The sequence below is a fragment of the Vulpes lagopus genome, chromosome 2 (assembly GCF_018345385.1).
Source record: "Vulpes lagopus strain Blue_001 chromosome 2, ASM1834538v1, whole genome shotgun sequence".
NCBI lineage: Eukaryota > Metazoa > Chordata > Mammalia > Carnivora > Canidae > Vulpes > Vulpes lagopus.
In genome coordinates this window covers 52,489,952-52,508,584 of record NC_054825.1, presented here as the reverse complement: position 1 = coordinate 52,508,584, position 18,633 = coordinate 52,489,952, and the positions used below count along the sequence as shown (strand labels likewise).

The 18,633-nt window shown below is 51.4% G+C and overlaps 1 protein-coding gene and 1 long non-coding RNA gene across 5 annotated transcripts; one reads left to right on the top strand and one right to left on the bottom strand.

The window, feature by feature from the left end:
* Positions 1-1,456: 1,456 nt before the first annotated feature.
* On the bottom strand, positions 1,457-10,350 carry PIF1 (PIF1 5'-to-3' DNA helicase). 4 transcript variants are annotated; one of them, XM_041746123.1, is made up of 12 exons: positions 9,675-10,350; positions 8,699-8,831; positions 8,488-8,613; positions 8,222-8,375; positions 8,016-8,130; positions 7,833-7,939; positions 6,010-6,149; positions 5,546-5,652; positions 4,791-4,878; positions 4,529-4,674; positions 3,738-3,929; positions 1,457-3,555 (listed from the first exon to the last, which is right to left on the bottom strand). In XM_041746123.1, the coding sequence occupies exons 1-12, from the start codon at positions 10,230-10,232 to the stop codon at positions 3,496-3,498; spliced, it is 1,926 nt and encodes a 641-aa protein (XP_041602057.1). In that variant the 5' UTR covers positions 10,233-10,350; the 3' UTR covers positions 1,457-3,495. The 4 variants fall into 4 exon arrangements, with proteins under 4 accessions (XP_041602057.1, XP_041602054.1, XP_041602056.1 ...); XM_041746120.1 differs by having other exon boundaries at positions 1,457-3,929; XM_041746122.1 differs by lacking the exon at positions 1,457-3,555 and having other exon boundaries at positions 3,846-3,929; positions 4,220-4,674.
* Positions 10,351-10,367: 17 nt separating this feature from the next.
* On the top strand, positions 10,368-12,690 carry LOC121485572. Its single transcript, XR_005986316.1, has 3 exons — positions 10,368-10,736; positions 11,011-11,145; positions 11,669-12,690. It is a non-coding gene; the product is annotated as an uncharacterized LOC121485572 (long non-coding RNA).
* Positions 12,691-18,633: the final 5,943 nt, after the last annotated feature.

Here is an 18,633-nt window from a genome sequence, read left to right as displayed (position 1 = left end):
TCACCGAGGCTGCATGCTTAGGCAGGTGGGAAAGTGGGAAGCCCTGTGGCCCCCTAACTGCAGGCTCCCTGCGTTCTTTCATTGGGTTATTCATTCCATGCTGTCAGCCTGCCCCAGTCCAGGTGCGGGGCAGGGCGCATGGGTTGCAAGAAGCAGGGACCTCAATCCTGCTCTGAAGAGCTTTCTGGTGTAGGAGGAAAACCCACAGGCAAGGACCCCATGCTGCATATTCTCAGAGACTGGAACCATTCTTCTAGAAAGGGGTAGGTCTAGATCCTGGGCACAGAGATGATGTTTGAGGTTAATTGGGGTACTTCAGGCTAGAAGCATGTAGCCCAAGTCAGGGAGGTGTGCAGGGGAAGGCACCCCCTTCACAGCCCCTTTCTCCCCCTATCCTCTAAGCAAGCTCTCCTCGCCCTATTATTTCATTGTTTAGCTTGTTATTTGCTTGCTTGTTTATAATCCATTTCCCTCTATTCACTTGAAGTATCCCAGGGCCATGTCACTCTGGTTTACTACAAGGTCTCCAGTATCTAATCCAGCATCCTGGAATATTAGAGGTTCTCAATAAATATTTATGGAATGAACCCATTAATGCACACACAGGATGAGCAGGAAGTGTCTTTTATCCCAGAATAATAATGATTACTGGATATCTCTTTTGTCCTGCCCATCCTTAACTGTCCACCCCTGTCCTCATTATTCTAAACAGGGTCACGAGGCCTTTGTGCTTCTTTGCCTCAAATCCAGGGGCTGAGATCACACTCTTCTGGCTTTTGCTTCCAGTTCTTTTAGGGGACTGTGCTAGGGGGTAAGGAGAGGCAAAGAAAGGAGGGTCCCCAAGACTAGGGAGGGTTGAGTGATCAGAGGGTCCCCCGGGAGCACCACAAGGAGGTGGTGGGGCTCCAGAGGGCAGAGAGGGAGGCCCCTGCAGAAGCTTGACCTCTCCCCAACCCTTACCTTTCCCTGGACTCTGGGTAGAGTTAAGGCCTATGGATGCTTGTCACTGTAGGTATCTGCAGCCACCATGAGGCCATTGACATGAGAGGCCTACTCTTATCAGCCCTACTCCCTGCCTGTGTGACTTTAGGGGTAGGTGAGGAACCCTTGAATCTGACTGAGATGGTGTTTCCCTACATTCCCAGGGATCAGGTTTGAAGTTAGATTACATTACATGCACAAACCCTGGTCCCTCATGCACCTTAATGGCATATTCAGTCTCTTGCTAGGTAGCTGCAGGACCTGCATGGGAGACCAAGCTCAACCAGTCACATCTCTGCACCTTTAGGTGTGGGCTAAGTGAAGCAGGGAGGCAGAAGAGTACAGGACTCTCCCTGATGGCCGTGCTTGTGTCGTCCAGGGGTGGTGACAGGGCTCCTCCCAGCCAGCTGTTCCCAACTCCACTCCTGTCATTAGTTCTAGCCTCCTTGGTTTCCACTTGGATCCTAGCCTGGGTTTCTGGGCTTCATATCTGTTCTTTGAGCTAGCCTTCCATTCCCTTCCTTTCCTGCTTGTTATCTTGAGTCAGGTTCTTCTGTTTTCATCCAAGAACCCCAAATGGGGCAGAGCTGCTAGAAAGCACAAGACAATGCCACCTGTGCTGAACTGGGTAGTCACCAAAATGTGTTAACAGGAAGGAGTGAAAAAAAGCAAGGTGCAACCAGATTGTAAGGCTCTTGACGTCAGGTCCCTGGTGAGGTCTGCTCACAGCTGGATCTGCAAGGAGGGCTATGTCATACGGGCGGATGGGAAACACTGACTTTCAAACGGCAAACCATTTAAAGGCCTCCATGATTGCCCACTGTGGGGGGGGGGGTCACCCTGAATGACTTGGTTTCTCTTAGGAGGTATCTTCTATTTGGGGCAGAGAAAAGGGTTCAAGCTACAGATAAATAGTCAGCTCCTCAAGATCAAGAAGAGTGGTGACAGGAGCGAGACAGGCAGGGGTTGTCCAGGGGTGAGCCTCCACATCTTGTCTGCCAAAGGAGTGCAGGAACCAGACAATACTGTGCTCTGCAGACATCATGATGATAATCATTAGTGATCATACATGTTAATGACAGCTCCTGAGTTCCTGCCACGTGGCTGGCCTTTCTCCCAACAACCCTACATGAAAGTCAGTTACAACCTGCACTTTATAGATGAGGACACCCCCAGACATGCCTAGAGTCACACAGCCTGTGCTCCACAAGGCTGTAGCCCTGCCTCCTCCACGAAGCCCACAGGGAACATCTGAGGCCGCCTAGCCCTTCTAGCACTGAGCTGTCCTATCCATGGTCTCCCCCACTTAACCAGACACCCCTTGAGGACCTGCTCTGTGCTTGGGCCTCAGCTGGCTTTTGGAAGACAAGGATAAGTGCCTTCAAGTACCCAGATTTCATGTCGTCATGCAACTGGCATGGTTTCACTCCTCCTACCATGGTCGATTTTACATTTAAAATATATTTTACTCATAACTAAGGAACCTTAGTTTTAGAGCCCCTAAACAATTTCCACCAGACTTTTTGATCAACAAGCTAGTTTGTTGATCCTGTTCAAGCTGGAGCCCCACCTAGCCAGGCACAAAGTGAGAAAGTTGCAACAGGCCCATTTCCTGCCATGTGGATTCTCTCCTGTGTCCTTGTCTGACCGCTGGGCAACAGTGATTCACCTTGTCATTTCATTGTGAATCATCAATTTTGGGTAACTCAGCTTTCCAAATAACCAGTGATCCTAACAAAAGCTCACATGAGGGCGCCATGAGCTCAGTCATCATGATGTAAGCAAACACCTCTGGGTGCCCTCCTGGGGAGAGGGCCTCAGCAACAGGTATAGCCAATGCCTAGAGCAGTGATGCCTTCTTAAAGAGAGCAGAAGACTCAACCTGCAGTTGAGTCACAAGTTTATTTGTCTTAAATAAATATAATCTGAGAACATCCACCTCAATACCCCTAAATACTATTTCTTCTCCAAAAAAGCAGCTTAAGATAGAGGCACATGGTTTGCATTGTATTCTCAGGTTAGGCGCAGGAGGGTGTTCGTCCTGGCTTGTGCTAGCCTGGGTCTAGCTGTGACAGTAACCCCAGGTTCCCTTTTCTGTTTGGGGCCTGTACTTGGCCTGAGTCTCCCAGTCCAGGGCTCCTATAGCCTGTTCCTGCTCCTGGAGTACCTGTTTGCACTGCCTCTCGCTTCTGCAGCCCAAAGAGAACAGCATTCACAACTCTGTGGCCCTGGGCCAGCCCTCACAGAGAGCTTTGTTCTAGAATACCAGGTGCTACCACAGGCCCTGTCCCACTGGCCTGGAAAGGCTTACTTCTTTCTCAGGGCAAGGGGAGAAACAGAGGCTCAGCTGGCAAATGGGTAGGAAGTGCTCACCCTTGTACCCTGGCAGAAGGCTGAGAGCCTTAGTGGAGGGAAAAAGAGACACTGGCTATCCTCCCCCAGTTATCCCCCAGGACCCTGGTCCACTAGGGAGGAGGAAGAAGGGGAGACCATTCTTTGTCTTCTTTTTGAGGCTCAAAGATTTGGGTCCTCATTCTCCTGGTCTGAGGCTGCCTCATCATCATCTGGAGACTTCTGGATCAGAGAGGGAGAAACCCAGTCATGGACTCATGCATTTCCCCCAGGGCCACAGCCAGCATCTTCTTCCCTCTTGACCCTGCTCCCAGCAGAGCCAGAGAGGCTCTACACCACAGGCCCTTGGCCTTCCCTCTGTCTAGCTCCCAGGCTTCCCGCACCATCGAGTGACTCCTTCTTACCAGGCTGGGGCCCCTGCCCCTCTGCAGAGTGGCATAGAAGCTCAGTACACGAGGGTCACAGCGAACCACCATGGGATCAAAGTCCAGCACACGCAGGCCCTCCAGGCTGCGGGCCCGGGAGAGGGCCACATAGGCCTGGCCACTGGCAAACACACGCCCCAGAGAGATCTCCACGCAATCCAGGGACATGCCCTGCGGGAATGGAAGGACAGAGCCAAATCCTGAAATCCCTTGCGCACAAGAGCCTGACCCCAGCTATACTGGCCCAGCTACTGCCCCCAGATCTCTTCAGCCAGTCCAGAGAGCCTAAAGGCAGAGAGGCAACAACTGGGTGTCTGAGTAGGAGAAGCTCCAAGAGACATAGATTGAGGATTAGAGCAGAAGGATGGGGGGTGAAAGCAAAGAGCTCAGGCCTGGGTCAGACAGGCACGGAAATGCGTCCTGGCTCTGCTTCTCTCTCTCTGTGACCCTGGACAACTTACCCAACACTCTGAGCTTCAGTTTCCCCTTATGTTCTGACAGGAATGATGATCACATCTATACCTCATACGGTCATTATAAGGGTTAAATGTAACATCCGGTAGTGGCTCAGAAAACAGCAGGAAAGGAGATGACAGAGGAATGCGTACGAGAAGAGATGAGGAAGCAGGATGGGAAATGCACACGAGAAAGATTGCTTCTACCGCTAGTCTGGAACTTTCCATCCAGGGCAAGCTCAGCCTCCATAAAGGCCTTAAGAACCCCCTCAAACATGCCCCAGCCCTATCCTGCCCCCTGCCCTGCCTGCTCACCTGGCTCTTGTGGATGGATATTGCCCAGGCCAGCTGAAGGGGCAGCTGCCGCCGGCTGAGGAGCTGGCCTCCAGTGGCCTGCACCGTCCAGCGGTCAGCCTGGATAACTTTGGTGACTCCGCACAGGAACCGCACCTGGGGCAGCCCTGAGGGAGGTGTAGAAAAGCCCACCTTTTGGCCCAGAAGTGAGGAGCAGGCCTCACCCTTCCACCCTAGCCTCGTCCTCACACACACCCTGGGGCCCTGCTCCCTCATCACTTACCTCTCCCCTCCGTCTCAAACCCCACGACCACCCCTCGGGCGCCATTCACCAGGCCCTGGGACACTGCTAGGTTCTTCACCAGCATCACCTGTGAGGGAAAGAGAACATGAGGTGTGGAGAGAGCAGCCTATTCCCATGCTTGGCCTCAGCCCAGCAGTCATTGCAGCAAGTCCAGGAAGTTGGGGGCACTCATGGAGAGGCACTGAGTCCTGACCCGTAACTCTGTCACCGGCTCATGGTGACTCCTGTGACAAGCTGCCTTGTTTTCTCTGCTCTTGGTTCCCCCTAGCATCAAAGGGGAATGATATTGGCTATGTGCCTCAGGAGGGGGTAAGGAGCAATAAGATAACACGCATCACAGGCTCTGACAATGCTCATGTCTGTCATGGGGTATGTGTATGGGCCAAAATCGTGAGGGACAGCCCCAGGTCCTGTCACCCCTCTTCCAGCCTTGAAGTGCCCCTCAGAACCTGCAGAAAGTCTCCCACATGGCCCACCCCACATCATAGAAAGAAGCAGGATGCTCTCACACTACACAGAAGCGGACACGGAGCTCCAGCAAGAGGAAGGGGCTTGATCAAAGCACTGTTGCTGGTGCCCCAGACCGAACACGATGAGGGCAACAGGAGGCTGCAGGCAGGAAGATGAGTGGGAGCAGGATGGAGGGAGTTCACTGGGGTCACAGCCGGGCCCTCTGGCTATGGAGCTGCCTGGGCAGAGGTGCAAGGACCAGGGAGGCTCTGCTTCTCACGCACCTGGGCCCCTAGCTTAAGTTGAAGGATCTGGCTAACAGGACACTGGGCATCCAGGGTCCGGGCTTGCTTGGGGTCACTGTCCATGGCCTTAAAGCTGTGTACCTCACCTAGGAAAAAAGAGTTGGGCCAACAGATTACAAGTCTCTGATTTGTGGCTCAGTTAACAAAAACATATATTATACCAAGTGTAGAGGACAGTAGTGGGGACAGCTCAGGCAAGCTGGCACTTTGGAATCAGGGGCCTGGGTTCAAGTTTTACTTCCAGCATTTACTGGCTCAGTGATCTTGATGCATTCAAGGTCATGCCTTTCAAGGTCACAGTTACATCTGCAAATGCAAGGGCCTTTATAGCCAGAGGTTGGGGGCCTAAGTATGCAAATAACCCCCAGGTGGGGGGTGGGGGACCCACACCAGCCTGAGGGCCCCTCCCAGCTGGTCTTGCCCAGCCCTGGCTCCCTGCTCACCTGGGAGTTCCTGCAGTCGCCTCTCATTGGTGAGGGCCACGTCATCCTGGTGAGTGCAGAGCCTTGTGGCCACAATCCCATCTCGCCCCACCTTGTGGGAGGCTGTGGCCTGGAGCTGGCGGGTCACTTCATCTGAGCACCTGTAGGGGCTGGGCTGTCAGGGCAGGGCCCACCTGAACACCAGGGAAGGTGGGGCACAAGGCTGATATGGCTCAAGCAGTAGGCCATAGGTCAGACTTGAGGATTAGAAAGGGGCACCAGGGCAAAGTGTGCTGGCCCCCCAAGCAGGCCAACTTGCCTTTCCCTACTTGGACCCCAGACATGGGGAGCGATCATGGGCAGGCACCCTTCCCTATAAATAGCCCCAAGTAAGAGCTAGCCACTCTCCCACCCTGGTGCTCCTGAGGAAGTTGGATATGATGAGTGAGCACAGGCCAGAGGTTTAGAGGACCTAAACAAGGCACTGATGTTGACACCCTGTCATACTGGTAGCCTATAATCAGGTCGGCCTCCAGGCTGCAATCTTCTAGCCTCTTGCTTGCTGCCTTGGAGGCAAAAAATCTAGCCTGTGTTTCTTTTCTTTCTTCCTTTCTTTCTTTTTAAAGTATACATCTTTATTTATTTATTTAATTATATAACTTTTATTAATTTATAATTACAAAATTATATAATTATAATTGTAAGTTATATGTTGTATAAGTATATTTGTTTATTATACATGAATGTAGATATAAATATAGAAATACAATAAATATAAAATTTTAATATTTTAGAATTATTTTTAAATTTTAAATTAAAATTATTTTTAAATATTTTACCCACATTCCCAGTGAAGAAAGTTAAAATTATTTTTAAATATTTTAAATTAAAATTTTAAATTTTAAATATAAAATTTATAAAAATAAATTTTATTTATTTTATTTAATTAATTATTTAAGTAATCTCTATACCCAACAATGGGGCTCAAACTCTCTACTCCAAGATCAAGACTGGCAAGTTCCCCCAACTGAGCCAGCCAGGTGCCCATAGCTTGTGTCTCTATCCCAAGCCTTCTTCCACTTGGGAGAAGCCTGGGTACCCCAGCAAATCACTGGGGAGGAGGGGGAGCAACTTAGGAACTCCATCTCACTGCTCTGCCACTTGGTGTCCCTCTTGTTCCCCACATTGGCTGGTGTGTGCTGTGCACCTTCCTACCTGCCTCATATGTCGGTGAGAGGGGTCCCTAAGCAGAAAAAGCCCCTCACTACCACCATCTCCTCCCCTCATTCTGTCTCTATCTGGTTTTCAAGGCCCCCGCCCTGGCTCATGGCTTCTGCCTTCCTGGCTTCCTGCCTCCTCCCACATTAGAGTTAGTCCTGGCATTTCCACCTTTCCTCTTAGCTGGGACGTAATAGGATCATGTCTGTGACCTCTCTTCTTCACCAGGTGACCCCACAGGATCTACTAATGGAAGGGACTTGGGCTTTTAAGTCAGGCCAGGTTCAAGTCCCGGCCCAGTCCACTTACTGGCTGGAACTTTGGGCAAATCACTTCACCTCTTTGAAGCCACCCCATTTCTGCATCTGTGAAATAGGAGGATTAACATCTCTCATTTCTTCTTCTGTACCCAGGTGCCCATGCTTCCCTAACACCTACTCTGTGCCAGGGCCTGTGCTGGGTGCTAGGGACCCAATCTTGGAGGAGGCAGGATCCCAGTACTCAGAGAGTGACCATATTCTATGGGGCCATGAAGCACTTTTCCCCTTCTCCGGGTCCTTGCGCTCCTTTGTGACCCATGCTTGACTCCTCATCCCATGGTCCCTTCTCTGTTCACCACAGCCCACCTTCCCAGCCTGACAGCCTGTAGCAGAGAGATGAAGGTCTGGTCTGCCTGCCTCCACACCTCAGTCAGCTCCAGGGTCACTGGGACACACCTTTTCCAGCTCTTGGCCTGGTGGGGACAAGGTAGGAGTTTCAGGGAGAAGAGCAGACACTTATGGGGGGCAGGGCCAGGGGGTCAGTGATACCTGAAAGCAGAACTTTGGGGGCTGGGAGCCCTTGGTTACAGGTGGTAGCTGCAGGAAGTCCCCACAGATGATGAGCTGGATCCCTCCAAATGGCTTGTTCTGCTGCCGGACAGTTCTAGAGAGGAGCATGGGGTACTTTAGGAGCTGGGGTAGGCAGGTTCCATATGAAGAACCACCAGAACACAGTCCTTACTGCATATACTGACCTGGCCACAGCTTCCAGCTTGTCAAACAGGTCCGCCTCCACCATGGAGATCTCATCAATGACTAGCCGCTGGCAGTTTAGCCAGCCCTGCTTCACAGCTGGCCGCTGGGCCAGGGCCACACACTGCGCCAGGGGAGCCTGGCCTGAGCCAATGCCTGTAAGTGACACTTCAGCCTGAGACCTTCGCCCTGTCCCAACCCTGACCCTCCCCTTCCTTCTCAAAGGCCGGGTTTGCTTCCAGCTCAAGCTCCAGAAGTCCCCACTTACCTGCAAAGGCGTGGAGGGTGGTACCCCCAATGTGGCAGGCTGCCACCCCAGTGCTGGCAGTAGCCACAGTACCTGTGGGAGGCAGTGAGCCCAGGATACGCTTCAGCAGATAAGATTTCCCTGTCCCTGGGCAGAGGGTAAAGTCAGGGCCACCTGCTCCTCCATCCTACCCCATCAGCGTTCCCCAACCCCTGCCGCTGCCCCCAATTACCCGCACTCCCAGTGAAGAAGACGCTCTGGCCTTTCAGGGCAACCCTCAGCACAGCAGCCTGTTCCTCAGAAAGCTGTGGTTTGGTGGGGGGCAAGCTCAGCCTCTTCACAGGCAAGGGCCACCTTGGGGCTTCCTGTGGGGGCACAGGACTGTCTTAGGGCTTCCTACCACCCCTTAGGCATTTCCTCTCCCTTCTTAGCCTGGGTGCCATGCTAGGCCTACTCTGTGCCTCTGTGGTTTCACTCCTTGAAGCCCTTGCGCAGCTTTGGCTCCCCTGGAGATCTTACCAGTTACTCGGGGTCAGGTCTCTCCTTGAGGAATAGATCATAGCCAGGTCTCCACTGATCCCTGGTACCCACACTATGTGGGTCTGGATCCTCCATCAGCTCCCTCTCCTGGTCCCCCTAGATCTCCTGGCTCTCTCACAGGTCCTTCCTCCTCACTTCTCTTCCTGTCACAAACCCGTGTCTCTCACAGCAAAAACCTGCCTGGCCAGGGTCCTTTCTTGCTCCATTTCCATCTTCTCCCCAGCTTAGTCTCAACCCCCTGTGGTCTGTGATCCACCTGCCCCAGTTCACAAACACCGTCAAACCTACCAGACTCTGTCCCCAACTGCTCAGACCTGTTGGCTGCCCCTGACACTGCAGATCACTTCTTTCCAAAAGCTCCTCTCCTTCTCCAGACCAACAGTCTCCTACTTTTACTTCTAAAATCACCTTTCTGGCCTCCTTCTCTACTTTCTCTTTTCATACGACCCGAGCCCTCGTTTCCTATTCTAGCTTGCACTCATGAGAAGCCCATCCCTGTCATACTCAGGTGTCCGATGGGCATCTCCCCAGACAACCTGCAACCCCTCCCATACTGCCACCCCACCCCCTACCCCCGCCCCCCACTTGGGCCTCCTTGGTCTCTTCCATCTCAGCGCCCCCCCCACCCCCCCCCACCCCCCGCCGCGTCCCCGGTTTCCCATCCTCACGGTGCTGGGCTGGGCTCCCGCGCAGGGTTGCAAGGGCCGCTTCACGGGCGTGGCGTGCGGGTCCCGGGTGGCCACCGCGCGCCGCAGCTCCTCGGGCTGCACGGGGCTGATGGTGACGAAGTCGCGGGGCCGCGGGCCAAGCAGCTGCGCACGGGCGGAGGGCGGCGCGGGCCCCGGGGCCGCGGCCAGCTTGAGGCGCAGCGTGCGCAGGAAGCGTCGCAGGCGGTCGGGCGGGCAGTCGGAGAGCAGCAGCTGCACGGCGCCCGCCCCGGGAGCGCCGGCGCCCGGGAGCCGCAGCGTGCTGCGTCCGGCCGCCGCGAAGCGCGTGAAGAGGCGCGCGGCCCGCAGAGGGAAGCAGCGCGGCGGGCCCGGGGGCCCGGGCGCCCGCAGCCGCAGCAGCAGCTCGCGGCGCTCGTTCCGCCCCAGGCTCAGCTCGGCCGTGCGCAGGGCCTGGCGCCTTCGCGGCTGCCCGCCCGGGCTCAGCTCCTCCACCGCCACGCGGCACCGCAGCTCCGCGTCCTCGAGTTCCGCCGGCGCCGCCGGGGTGCCCGACGGCATGGCCACAGCCTCCGCAGATCCGCACAAGGCCCGGGGCGCAGGGGTCACGACTCGGTGCGCACGACGGGGAGCCCAGCCGGGGCCGCAGAGGCGGTCACCGGTAACACAGAGGTCACGGCGACGGTAAGGGGGACCTGCGCACAACCGAAATTCCTGCCCTACACCGGAATTACCAGAGCGGTGGATGAGCTGCGCCAAAGCACCCAGGAACGGGGAGCCTCGGCTGCCCCCCTACGCCGCGGAAGCGGGGTCCTGAACAAAAGGGAAGCCTGCTTCCAAGAAGCAGGGCGGGCGAGGGGGTGCTCAGAGTCCGAGGAAGCAGGGGGAGGTCAAGCGGAGAGACGCGAAGGGGTATCCTTCAGTGGGTTAAAAAAAAATTTTTTTTTTTAATCTTAAAGATTGTATTGATTTACTTGACAGCGCACAAGCAGGGGGATCAGCAAGGAGCGGCAGGGGGAGCCTGATGCGGGGCTCAATCCCAGGACCCGGGGATCATGACCGGAGGTGAAGGCGGACGCTCAACCAGCTGAGCCACCCAGGCGCCCCCCTTCCGTGCTTTATATGCAGCCAGGGCAATCTCCCCATTCCCCCCGTACACAAGTGAGAACAGACTAGGAGAAGCTCCAAAGACTGGTAGGAGGCAGGGTTGGTGTGATTCCCAAGCCCTGACTCTTCCCATCTCCAAGGCGGGCACTGGGTGGAGAAATCGCGGGGGACCCTGGCGCTCGGGAATCCCTGTTTCCTCCGTCTGACCCACTCGTCTGCACCCTCCCGGCAGGGACCCTTTGGAAAATCAGACTGTCGCCCACCTCTGGGATCGCGCGGCCACTCAACTTGCACCGGCCCTCGGGCGAACACGCAGGACACAGCCGGCGGGTGCAGCTCCAGCACTGGGAACTTTCAAATACTAGTGGTAGAAAATCACCCTATTACCGGCCGGATCTTTAAACACCCAGCCAATCCGAGACAGGGGCGTGACAACGGGCGTGTCTTTCGACGAGTTCAAACTCCTAGAGCTTGGGCTGTACCAATGGCACCCGGGTGGAAGGAGGCTTGTGGTGGGCGAGGGTACCGAATCTCGAGCACCAGTGGGAGAGGGGGGAAGGGGCGGGGTGCCATGTCACCCACTGACACGGGGTGTCGTGTCACCCAGTGCGGCTCGAAAGTTTGCTTTTAGAGCCGTGCCTCCAACACACTTTTTCTCCTCTCTAGCTCTCACACTGCGGCCGAACTTGGCCTTTGGGAAGAGCTGCTTCTGATCCCTCCCACTGGTGTTTACTTTCACTTAGCGGTTGCCCACTCCTGGACCCACCACCCCGAGGCCTGCCGCTTCCGTTGCCTAGCCCCCCCACCCCCCACCCCATCTCCGCTACTCTTTCCGCCCTTCTGTGCCTCTGTGATGGTCATTTTATTTTAGCCTTGTGTCTCCCACCCAGCTGAGACCCGTGGGTGAGGAATTCCAAGACCTGGGCCAGGTGCTCAGGGAGTACAAAGGAAGCCCAGAGAATTCATATTGCGCTGGATGCCTGGGTAATTTATTTTTAATTATCTTTCCTCCCCCCACCCCCCTTGAAGCTTGGAATTACATAGGTGGAAGGGCTCTTACAGGTGAATCACCCTCCTCATTTACTGGATTGCCTTCATTTTTCAAATGAGGAAACCAAGGCTCCAACGGATTTTACCAAAGTCACATAGCTTGCAGACAGCAAAACAAAGCCTTGAACCCAAGTCCAACCTGGTGTGAACATCTGCTGTTTTACTGCCCCACACTGCTCCCAGGTGACTAGTCTAACTTCATGAAGGGAATCCAGGCCGGCAGTGGAATCTCAGCGCCTGACTGCCTCTGCAGTGCCCCAGCCCTGCCAGTTAGATGTTACTTACTCTAAGCGAGTTTCCTTAATGTCTCAAGCCTTTGTTTCCTCATATATATACAATGGTGAGAGATGAAAATATGATGATTGCATAATTGTGACCATACTAAAAACCACTGAATCATGTGCTTTAAATGGGTAAAACTGTATGGTACATAAATTATATCTCGGGGGGCTTCTGAGTGGCTCCATCCTTTAAGGGTCTGCCTTCGGCTGAAGTTATAATTCCAGGATCCTGGGATCAAGCCATGCATTGGGCTCCCTGCTCAGTGGGGAGCCTGCTTCTCCCTCTTCCTGATGCTCCCCCTGCTTGTGCGCTCTCTTTCTCTGTCAAATGAATAAAAAAAAATTTTAAAAATGTATCTCAATAAAACTTATGAAAAAAATCAGGAGAAATACTGTTCCTCTTCGGTGCTGTCTTGGCATATGAATACCCAGTAGCATAGGGAAATTTTCAACATCACTGTGGCAGGCAGAATAATGATGTCCCTAACCCTCTTAATCCCCAGAATTTACGAATGTTACCTTGCGTGGCAAAAGTGATTTTGCAGATGTGATAAATTAAGGATCTTGAGGTGGAAAGATTATCCTGGATTGTTTGGGTGGGCCCAGTGGAATCACAAGGGTTCTTATAAAGGAAAGGGAGGCAGGAGAGCCAGCAAAGGAGATGTGATAAAGAAGCAGAGGTATGGGATGCCTGGGTGGCTCAGTGGTTGAGCATCTGCCTTTGCCTCAGGGTGTGATCCTGCAACTCTGGGATGGAGTCCTGCATCGGGTTCCCTGCAGGGAGCCTGCTTCTCCCTCTGCCTGTATCTCTGCCTCTCTCTGTGTGTTTTTCTCATGAATAAAGAAATAAAATATTAAAAAAAAAAAACCCACAAACTTAAAAAAAAAAAAAAAGCAGAGGTGTGTATGAGAAACAGAAAGATTTGAAGATGTTACTGCTGGCTTTGATGATTGAAAGAAAAGAGCCATGAATCAAGCCATAGAATTTGTGGTAATTTCTTAGAGCAGCAATAGCACCAAGAAACTAGTACAGTCACACAGCCAGAAAGTGAAAGAACTGGGATTATGAACCCAGGCCTGTTTCCAAAGCCCCTCTGTTCTCTCTTCCCACTACCCTTTGCTTATAATGGGCCTTCCCCTTTCCCTCTGTGGAGTACCCCAGACTGCCCCTGGAGAAGGCACGGACACTTCCACATGGATTTTTTCACCAACATTTTTTTTCTTTTGACTTTCAAACTTAAAAAAAATTCAATATATGTAACATATAATTTACCATTTTAACTATTTTTAAGTGTATAACTCATTGCCATTAAGTACTTTCAAATGTTGCATAACAATCATCACTATTTCCAGAAAATGTTCATCATCCCAAACCGTGTATTAGACAACATCTTCCCATTCTTTCTCCTCATAGCCCTTGGTAACCCCAACATTTTATTCTGAAAATATTCCAACATATACAGAAAGGTTGAAAGAATTTTGCGGTGAACACCCATATGCCCAACACCAAGATTCTACAATTAGTATTTTGTTGTATTCATCACGTCTAGTCATCTGTCCATCTCAACATTCATGAATCCATCTGCTAATGCATTCTAAAGTTGCAGACAACAGGACACTTCACATCTAAACATTTCAACATTAATTGTTAACTAACATTTAGTTTATGCTTTTTTCCCCCTTAAATAGGCTCCATGCCCAAACATGGGGCCTGAACTCACGACCCTGAGGTCAAGAATTTCATGCTCTACCGACTGAGCCAGCCAGGCACCCCTATGCTTATCTATTTATTTATTTTTAAACTTTTTTTTTTATTAGAGAGGATGAGAGTGGGGGAGGGGCAAAGAGAGAGGGACAAGGAGACTCCCACTCTGGGGAACCTGATGTGGGGCTCAATCCCAGACCCTGAGATCATGACCTGAGCCAAAGTCAGATGCTTAAACCAACTGAGCCAGTCAGTTGAAAAAAAGCCCCTATGCTTTTCTTTTTTATGCTTATCTTTAAAAAAAAAAAACATTTATTTATTCATGAGACAGAGTGGGGGGGGGGGGGCGGCGCAGAGACACAGGCAGAGGGAGAAGCAGGCTCCATGCAGGGAACCTGATGTGGGACTCGATCCCGGGTCTCCAGGATCATGCTCTGGGCTGAAGGCAGCACTAAACCGCTGAGCCACCCAGGCTACCCTTTAATTTTAAAAAAGAATTATTTAGGAGAGCAAGCACACAAGCAGAGGGAGTAGCGGTGAGAGGGGGGGCAAGCTCCCAGCTGAGCAGGGAGCTGGACATAGGACTCGATCTCAGGACCCTGGGATCATGACCTGACCTGAAGGCAGAGGCTTAACCAACTGAGCCACCCAAATGCCCCTATGCTTCAATTTTTTTTTTTTTTTAAATAAATACCTCAGTGAGAAATTACTGGGTCATCGAGGGGTGGCACAGTCAAGGCTCGGACTCTTGGTTCCCGCTCAGGTCGTGATCTCAGGGTGGTGGGATGGAGCCCCAAGCCTGGCCCCATGCTCAGCACGAATCTGCTTAAGTTTCTCTCTTCCTCTCCCTCTGCCCCTCACCCCTGCGCGCTCTCTCTCTAAAATAAAAAAAATCTTTAAAAGAATGCTGGGTCATCGAATAGGTGTACATTTAGTTATGAAACTGCCAGAGGTTTTTCCCAAGTGGTGAGTTTGTAGGAGTAGCAACGACGAGTCCTTGTAGGGAAACGAATCGAACGAGTAACTGGGAGGCAGCTTAGCAGCTGGTGAACGGTGCTCAGGCCCCGCCCCCTCCCCGTCCCGGCGCCGCGGGCCGGACAGTCGGATCCTGATTGGTCCGTGGGGAGGGGGGCGGAGCCAGGGGATTTCGCGTCGAGGGCCGGACTTCCTCCCCCCCCCCCCGCCCCCCGCCTTTGGCAGCCGGGCGTCGGCGTCCTCCGCGCTGGGCTCCCTGCAGCGGGAGCCGGAGCGATTCGAGAAGCAGCGCAGCGCTGCTCCGGGTCTCTCGCCTAACCCCAACCCTGGTTCTAATTTAACGCAAACTCTCCGGAAAGAACGAGTTTTCGTCTTTATGAAATTTCCTCAAGAACTCTTTGCATACGTCTCATGCGCTCTCTTTCACAGGCGGCCTCAGTTTTGGTCGCCTCATTAATAAAAATCAACAGTGACATTGATAGCATAGGACTGGGCGGTTTACAGACTGCGTTCTCCTCTGTCATCTCCTCTGATATTTAAAAGAGCCTTTACAGCCCTAAGCTTACAGGGACAGTGTTGTAGAGAGGCTGAAAGGGTGTCACCTGGGATGGCTTCATCACCGGGTAGCTGACATTTCATTGGACCTCTGGTGCAGGTGACCCTCCCTCCTTGAAATCTTCCTTTCTCTTTCCACAACACACTCCCCTTGTTTATTGGCTATTTATATTTATTGGCTGCTTCATCTAGGTCTCCTTTGCTAACTCATTTTCCCCACCCAGACCTCTCAAGGTGGGAGGACTTTTTTTTTTTCCTCCTATCTTTTCCAATCCCATGGCTTGATTATCAGCTGCATGCTGATTCCCAATATTATATCTCTAGCCAGCTCTTCTCCCCTGAACTCCAGACTCTGTCTCCATATGTCCTCCTGCTATCACCACACAGATGCCTAGCTGGCATGTCAAACTCATTTTCTCCAGAACAGCTTTTAATCTCCTTCTCCAGCACCATATAAACCTGTTTTTCTCCTGTCTTCATCTCAGTAAATGCACCACCTTTTTTCGCTCAAGTTAAAAACCCACATCATATCCTTGGTTCCTTCTTTACTTACCACATCTAATCCACCATTGAAATTTCTTGTTTCTGCCTCTAAAATGTATCGGGGTCCTTTTTGTTGTTGTTGTTTTTAAAGATTTTATTTATTTATTCACGAGAAACAGGCAGAGACAAAGACAGAGGGAGAAGTAGGCTCCATGCAGGGAGCCCGATGTGGGATTTGATCCCTGGTCTCCAGGATCATGCCCTGGGCAGAAGGCAGGCACTAAACCCACTGAGCCACCCAGGCTGCCCTCTAAAATGTATTTTGGATCTATTCCCTCCATCCCCACTCCACACCCTAGAGCTAGCAGCCTGTCTTCTCTCCCTGGATTCCAGCAGTAAGTCTCCTAATGTCACTGGCTTCCTAGCTTCCACTCTAATCCCCCACAATTCAATCCTTTCTCCAAATAGCAGCAGATGGGATCTCCTCAAACATATAAACACATTTTGCTACTTTTAAGCCCTGGATGCCTCTCTAGGCAATTCCTCTTGGAATAAAATCTGTGGTCCTTATCACAGCCTGAGACCTCCCTTCCTTCCACTGTGAATTTAAGTCTACCACTTTCTTTCTTACTCACCGTGTCTGGCACACTAGCCTCCTTGGTGCTCCTTGAACACTCATAAGCCCATTTCTATGCCCAGGTCTTTGCACTAGTATTTTCCTCTGCATGAAATACCTTCCCCCAGGATGCCTGGTTGGCTCAGTCTGGAGAGCATGTGTCTCTTGATCTAGGGGTGGTGAGTTTGAGCCTGAAGTTGGGGGTAGAGTTTACTTTAAAATAGGTAAATAAGAATAGCTGTTTTAAAGGGGGAGAAAAAAAAGAAATGCCTTCCACCTCACTCTTTTTGTGGCTCTGTCTCGTCTTTCAGGTCTCAGCTGAAATATCCATGTATTTACATATATTGTGAAATGATTACCACCGTAGGTTTAATTAACATCCACCATCTCATACAGACCCAATAAAAACAAAAGAAAACAAATTTCTCCCTGTGATGAGAACTCTTAGGATCTACTCTCTTAATATCTTCTCTATATACCATAAAAGCGGTACTAACTATAGTTATCATTGTTGTACATTATATGCTAGTACTTATTTACCGTATAGCTGGAAGTTTGTACCTTTTAACTACTTTCCCCAACCTCCCTTCTCCTATCCCACCATTACTGTCTCTTGAATCTATATCTGCCCCTACAATCCTCATAACCACTGGCCTGGTTCAGGCTCCATCACCTCCAACCTAGATTTTCTGTAACAACTTCCCACCCAGGGGGCTGCCCCGTCTCTAGTGCTCTTGTCACCATTCTTCACACAGCAGTCATGAAAATGAGGTTTTAAAATAAAAATCGTGTCCACCCTGCTTTGATGCTTCAATGGCCCCCTGCTACTTGCAGGAAGAATTTTACATACCTGAGGTCAGCATTCAAGGTCCATAGTGCTCTAGCTTCTGCGGGCTCCTGGGTAGTACCTTTCTGAGCCTCTCCTGCCTCCCCACCCACCCCCGCTACACATGACTGCACAAATGTGCCTACAGTTCCCCTAGCAAGTCACGCTGTTCTATCAGTTCTGCTTTTGTGAGATGTCCATCCTAATGGAATACAACTCAGTCACTCCAGCCCTTCTTGTGAGGAGCTCTCACCACACGCTGTACACTCATCAGAGCCCTTCTAAAGACTTGTCCGCCTTCCTACTGGCTCTGCAGCCCTCCAAGGCAGGGCCTGGATCCTATGTGCCTGCTCATACAATGCTGCCAAAACATTTAGTAGAGACCACAGCATCTGGAGTCAGGTGAGGTTTGATTCCCTGCACTACCTCTCACCAATCAAGGGACCTGAAACAGGTCTAAGCCTTGGATTCAAGATCTGTTCAATGAAGATAACAATAGTATCTATCTCATGGGTCATTTATCCACTTTTGTGAAGTATTTTATTTTATTTTATTTTATTTTATTTTATTTATTCATGAGAGACACAGATTGAGAGGAGAGACAGAGACATAGGCAGAGGGAGAAGCAGGCTCCTCGCAGGGAGCCCGATGCAGGACTCGATCCTGGATCCGGGGACCACGACCTGAGCCAAAGGCAGGCGCCCAACCGCTGAGCCACCCAGGCGTCCCACTTTTGTGAAGTTTAAATGAGATACATGTGAGGAGTTTAGTACAGTGAACAGATGACAGAGGCTCCCTAAATTCTTTTGAGTGAATAGATAAATGCCAGGATAAAGTATTGGAAGGCACCCAACTTCAAAGGCCCTCAATAAGTTTTGTTGATTAAGTGATGTACATGCAAGACAGACTCCATCACCTCCACAAACAAATGTTCAATGACTTCCCATTGCTCCGAGGTTAAAATATAGTCCTCTCAACAAAGCCCTCAAGGCCCTGTCTACACTGAACTCTACTTCTCCAGCCTGGCTGCCCTACACTCACACTACTGTTTCATGCCTCTTTGTCATGGCTCATACTCTCCCCTCTGCCTACAATGCCTGTCTTGCCCCTTTGTCCTGGTTTTGGTGCTTTTCCTATGTACATTTACTTCACATTTAATATATGGTTTTCTCATCTGTTTACATGCCTTTCTCTTCTGATAGAGGACAGGGACTCTGGGCCTTGCCATTATCTTTCAGCCATTAGTGTAAAGCCTGACAAACAATTAAGGCGAATAAAATATTTGTGTTGGATGAATGCATGTAGTGTGGAGGCAACAACTAGAGGGCTGGCATGGGCTGGATGGGGAAACTGATGCCAAAGTG

Coding starts and splice junctions, on each gene's coding strand:
- PIF1 (XM_041746120.1), bottom strand. CDS start 10,232: ATGCCGTCGGGCACCCCGGCGGCGCCGGCGGAACTCGAGGACGCGGAG. Junction 8,131..8,221: donor AAGCTGGAAGCTGTGGCCAG/GTCAGTATATGC, acceptor GCTCCTCTCTAG/AACTGTCCGGCAGCAGAACA. Junction 4,675..4,790: donor GTTTGAGACGGAGGGGAGAG/GTAAGTGATGAG, acceptor CACCTCCCTCAG/GGCTGCCCCAGGTGCGGTTC.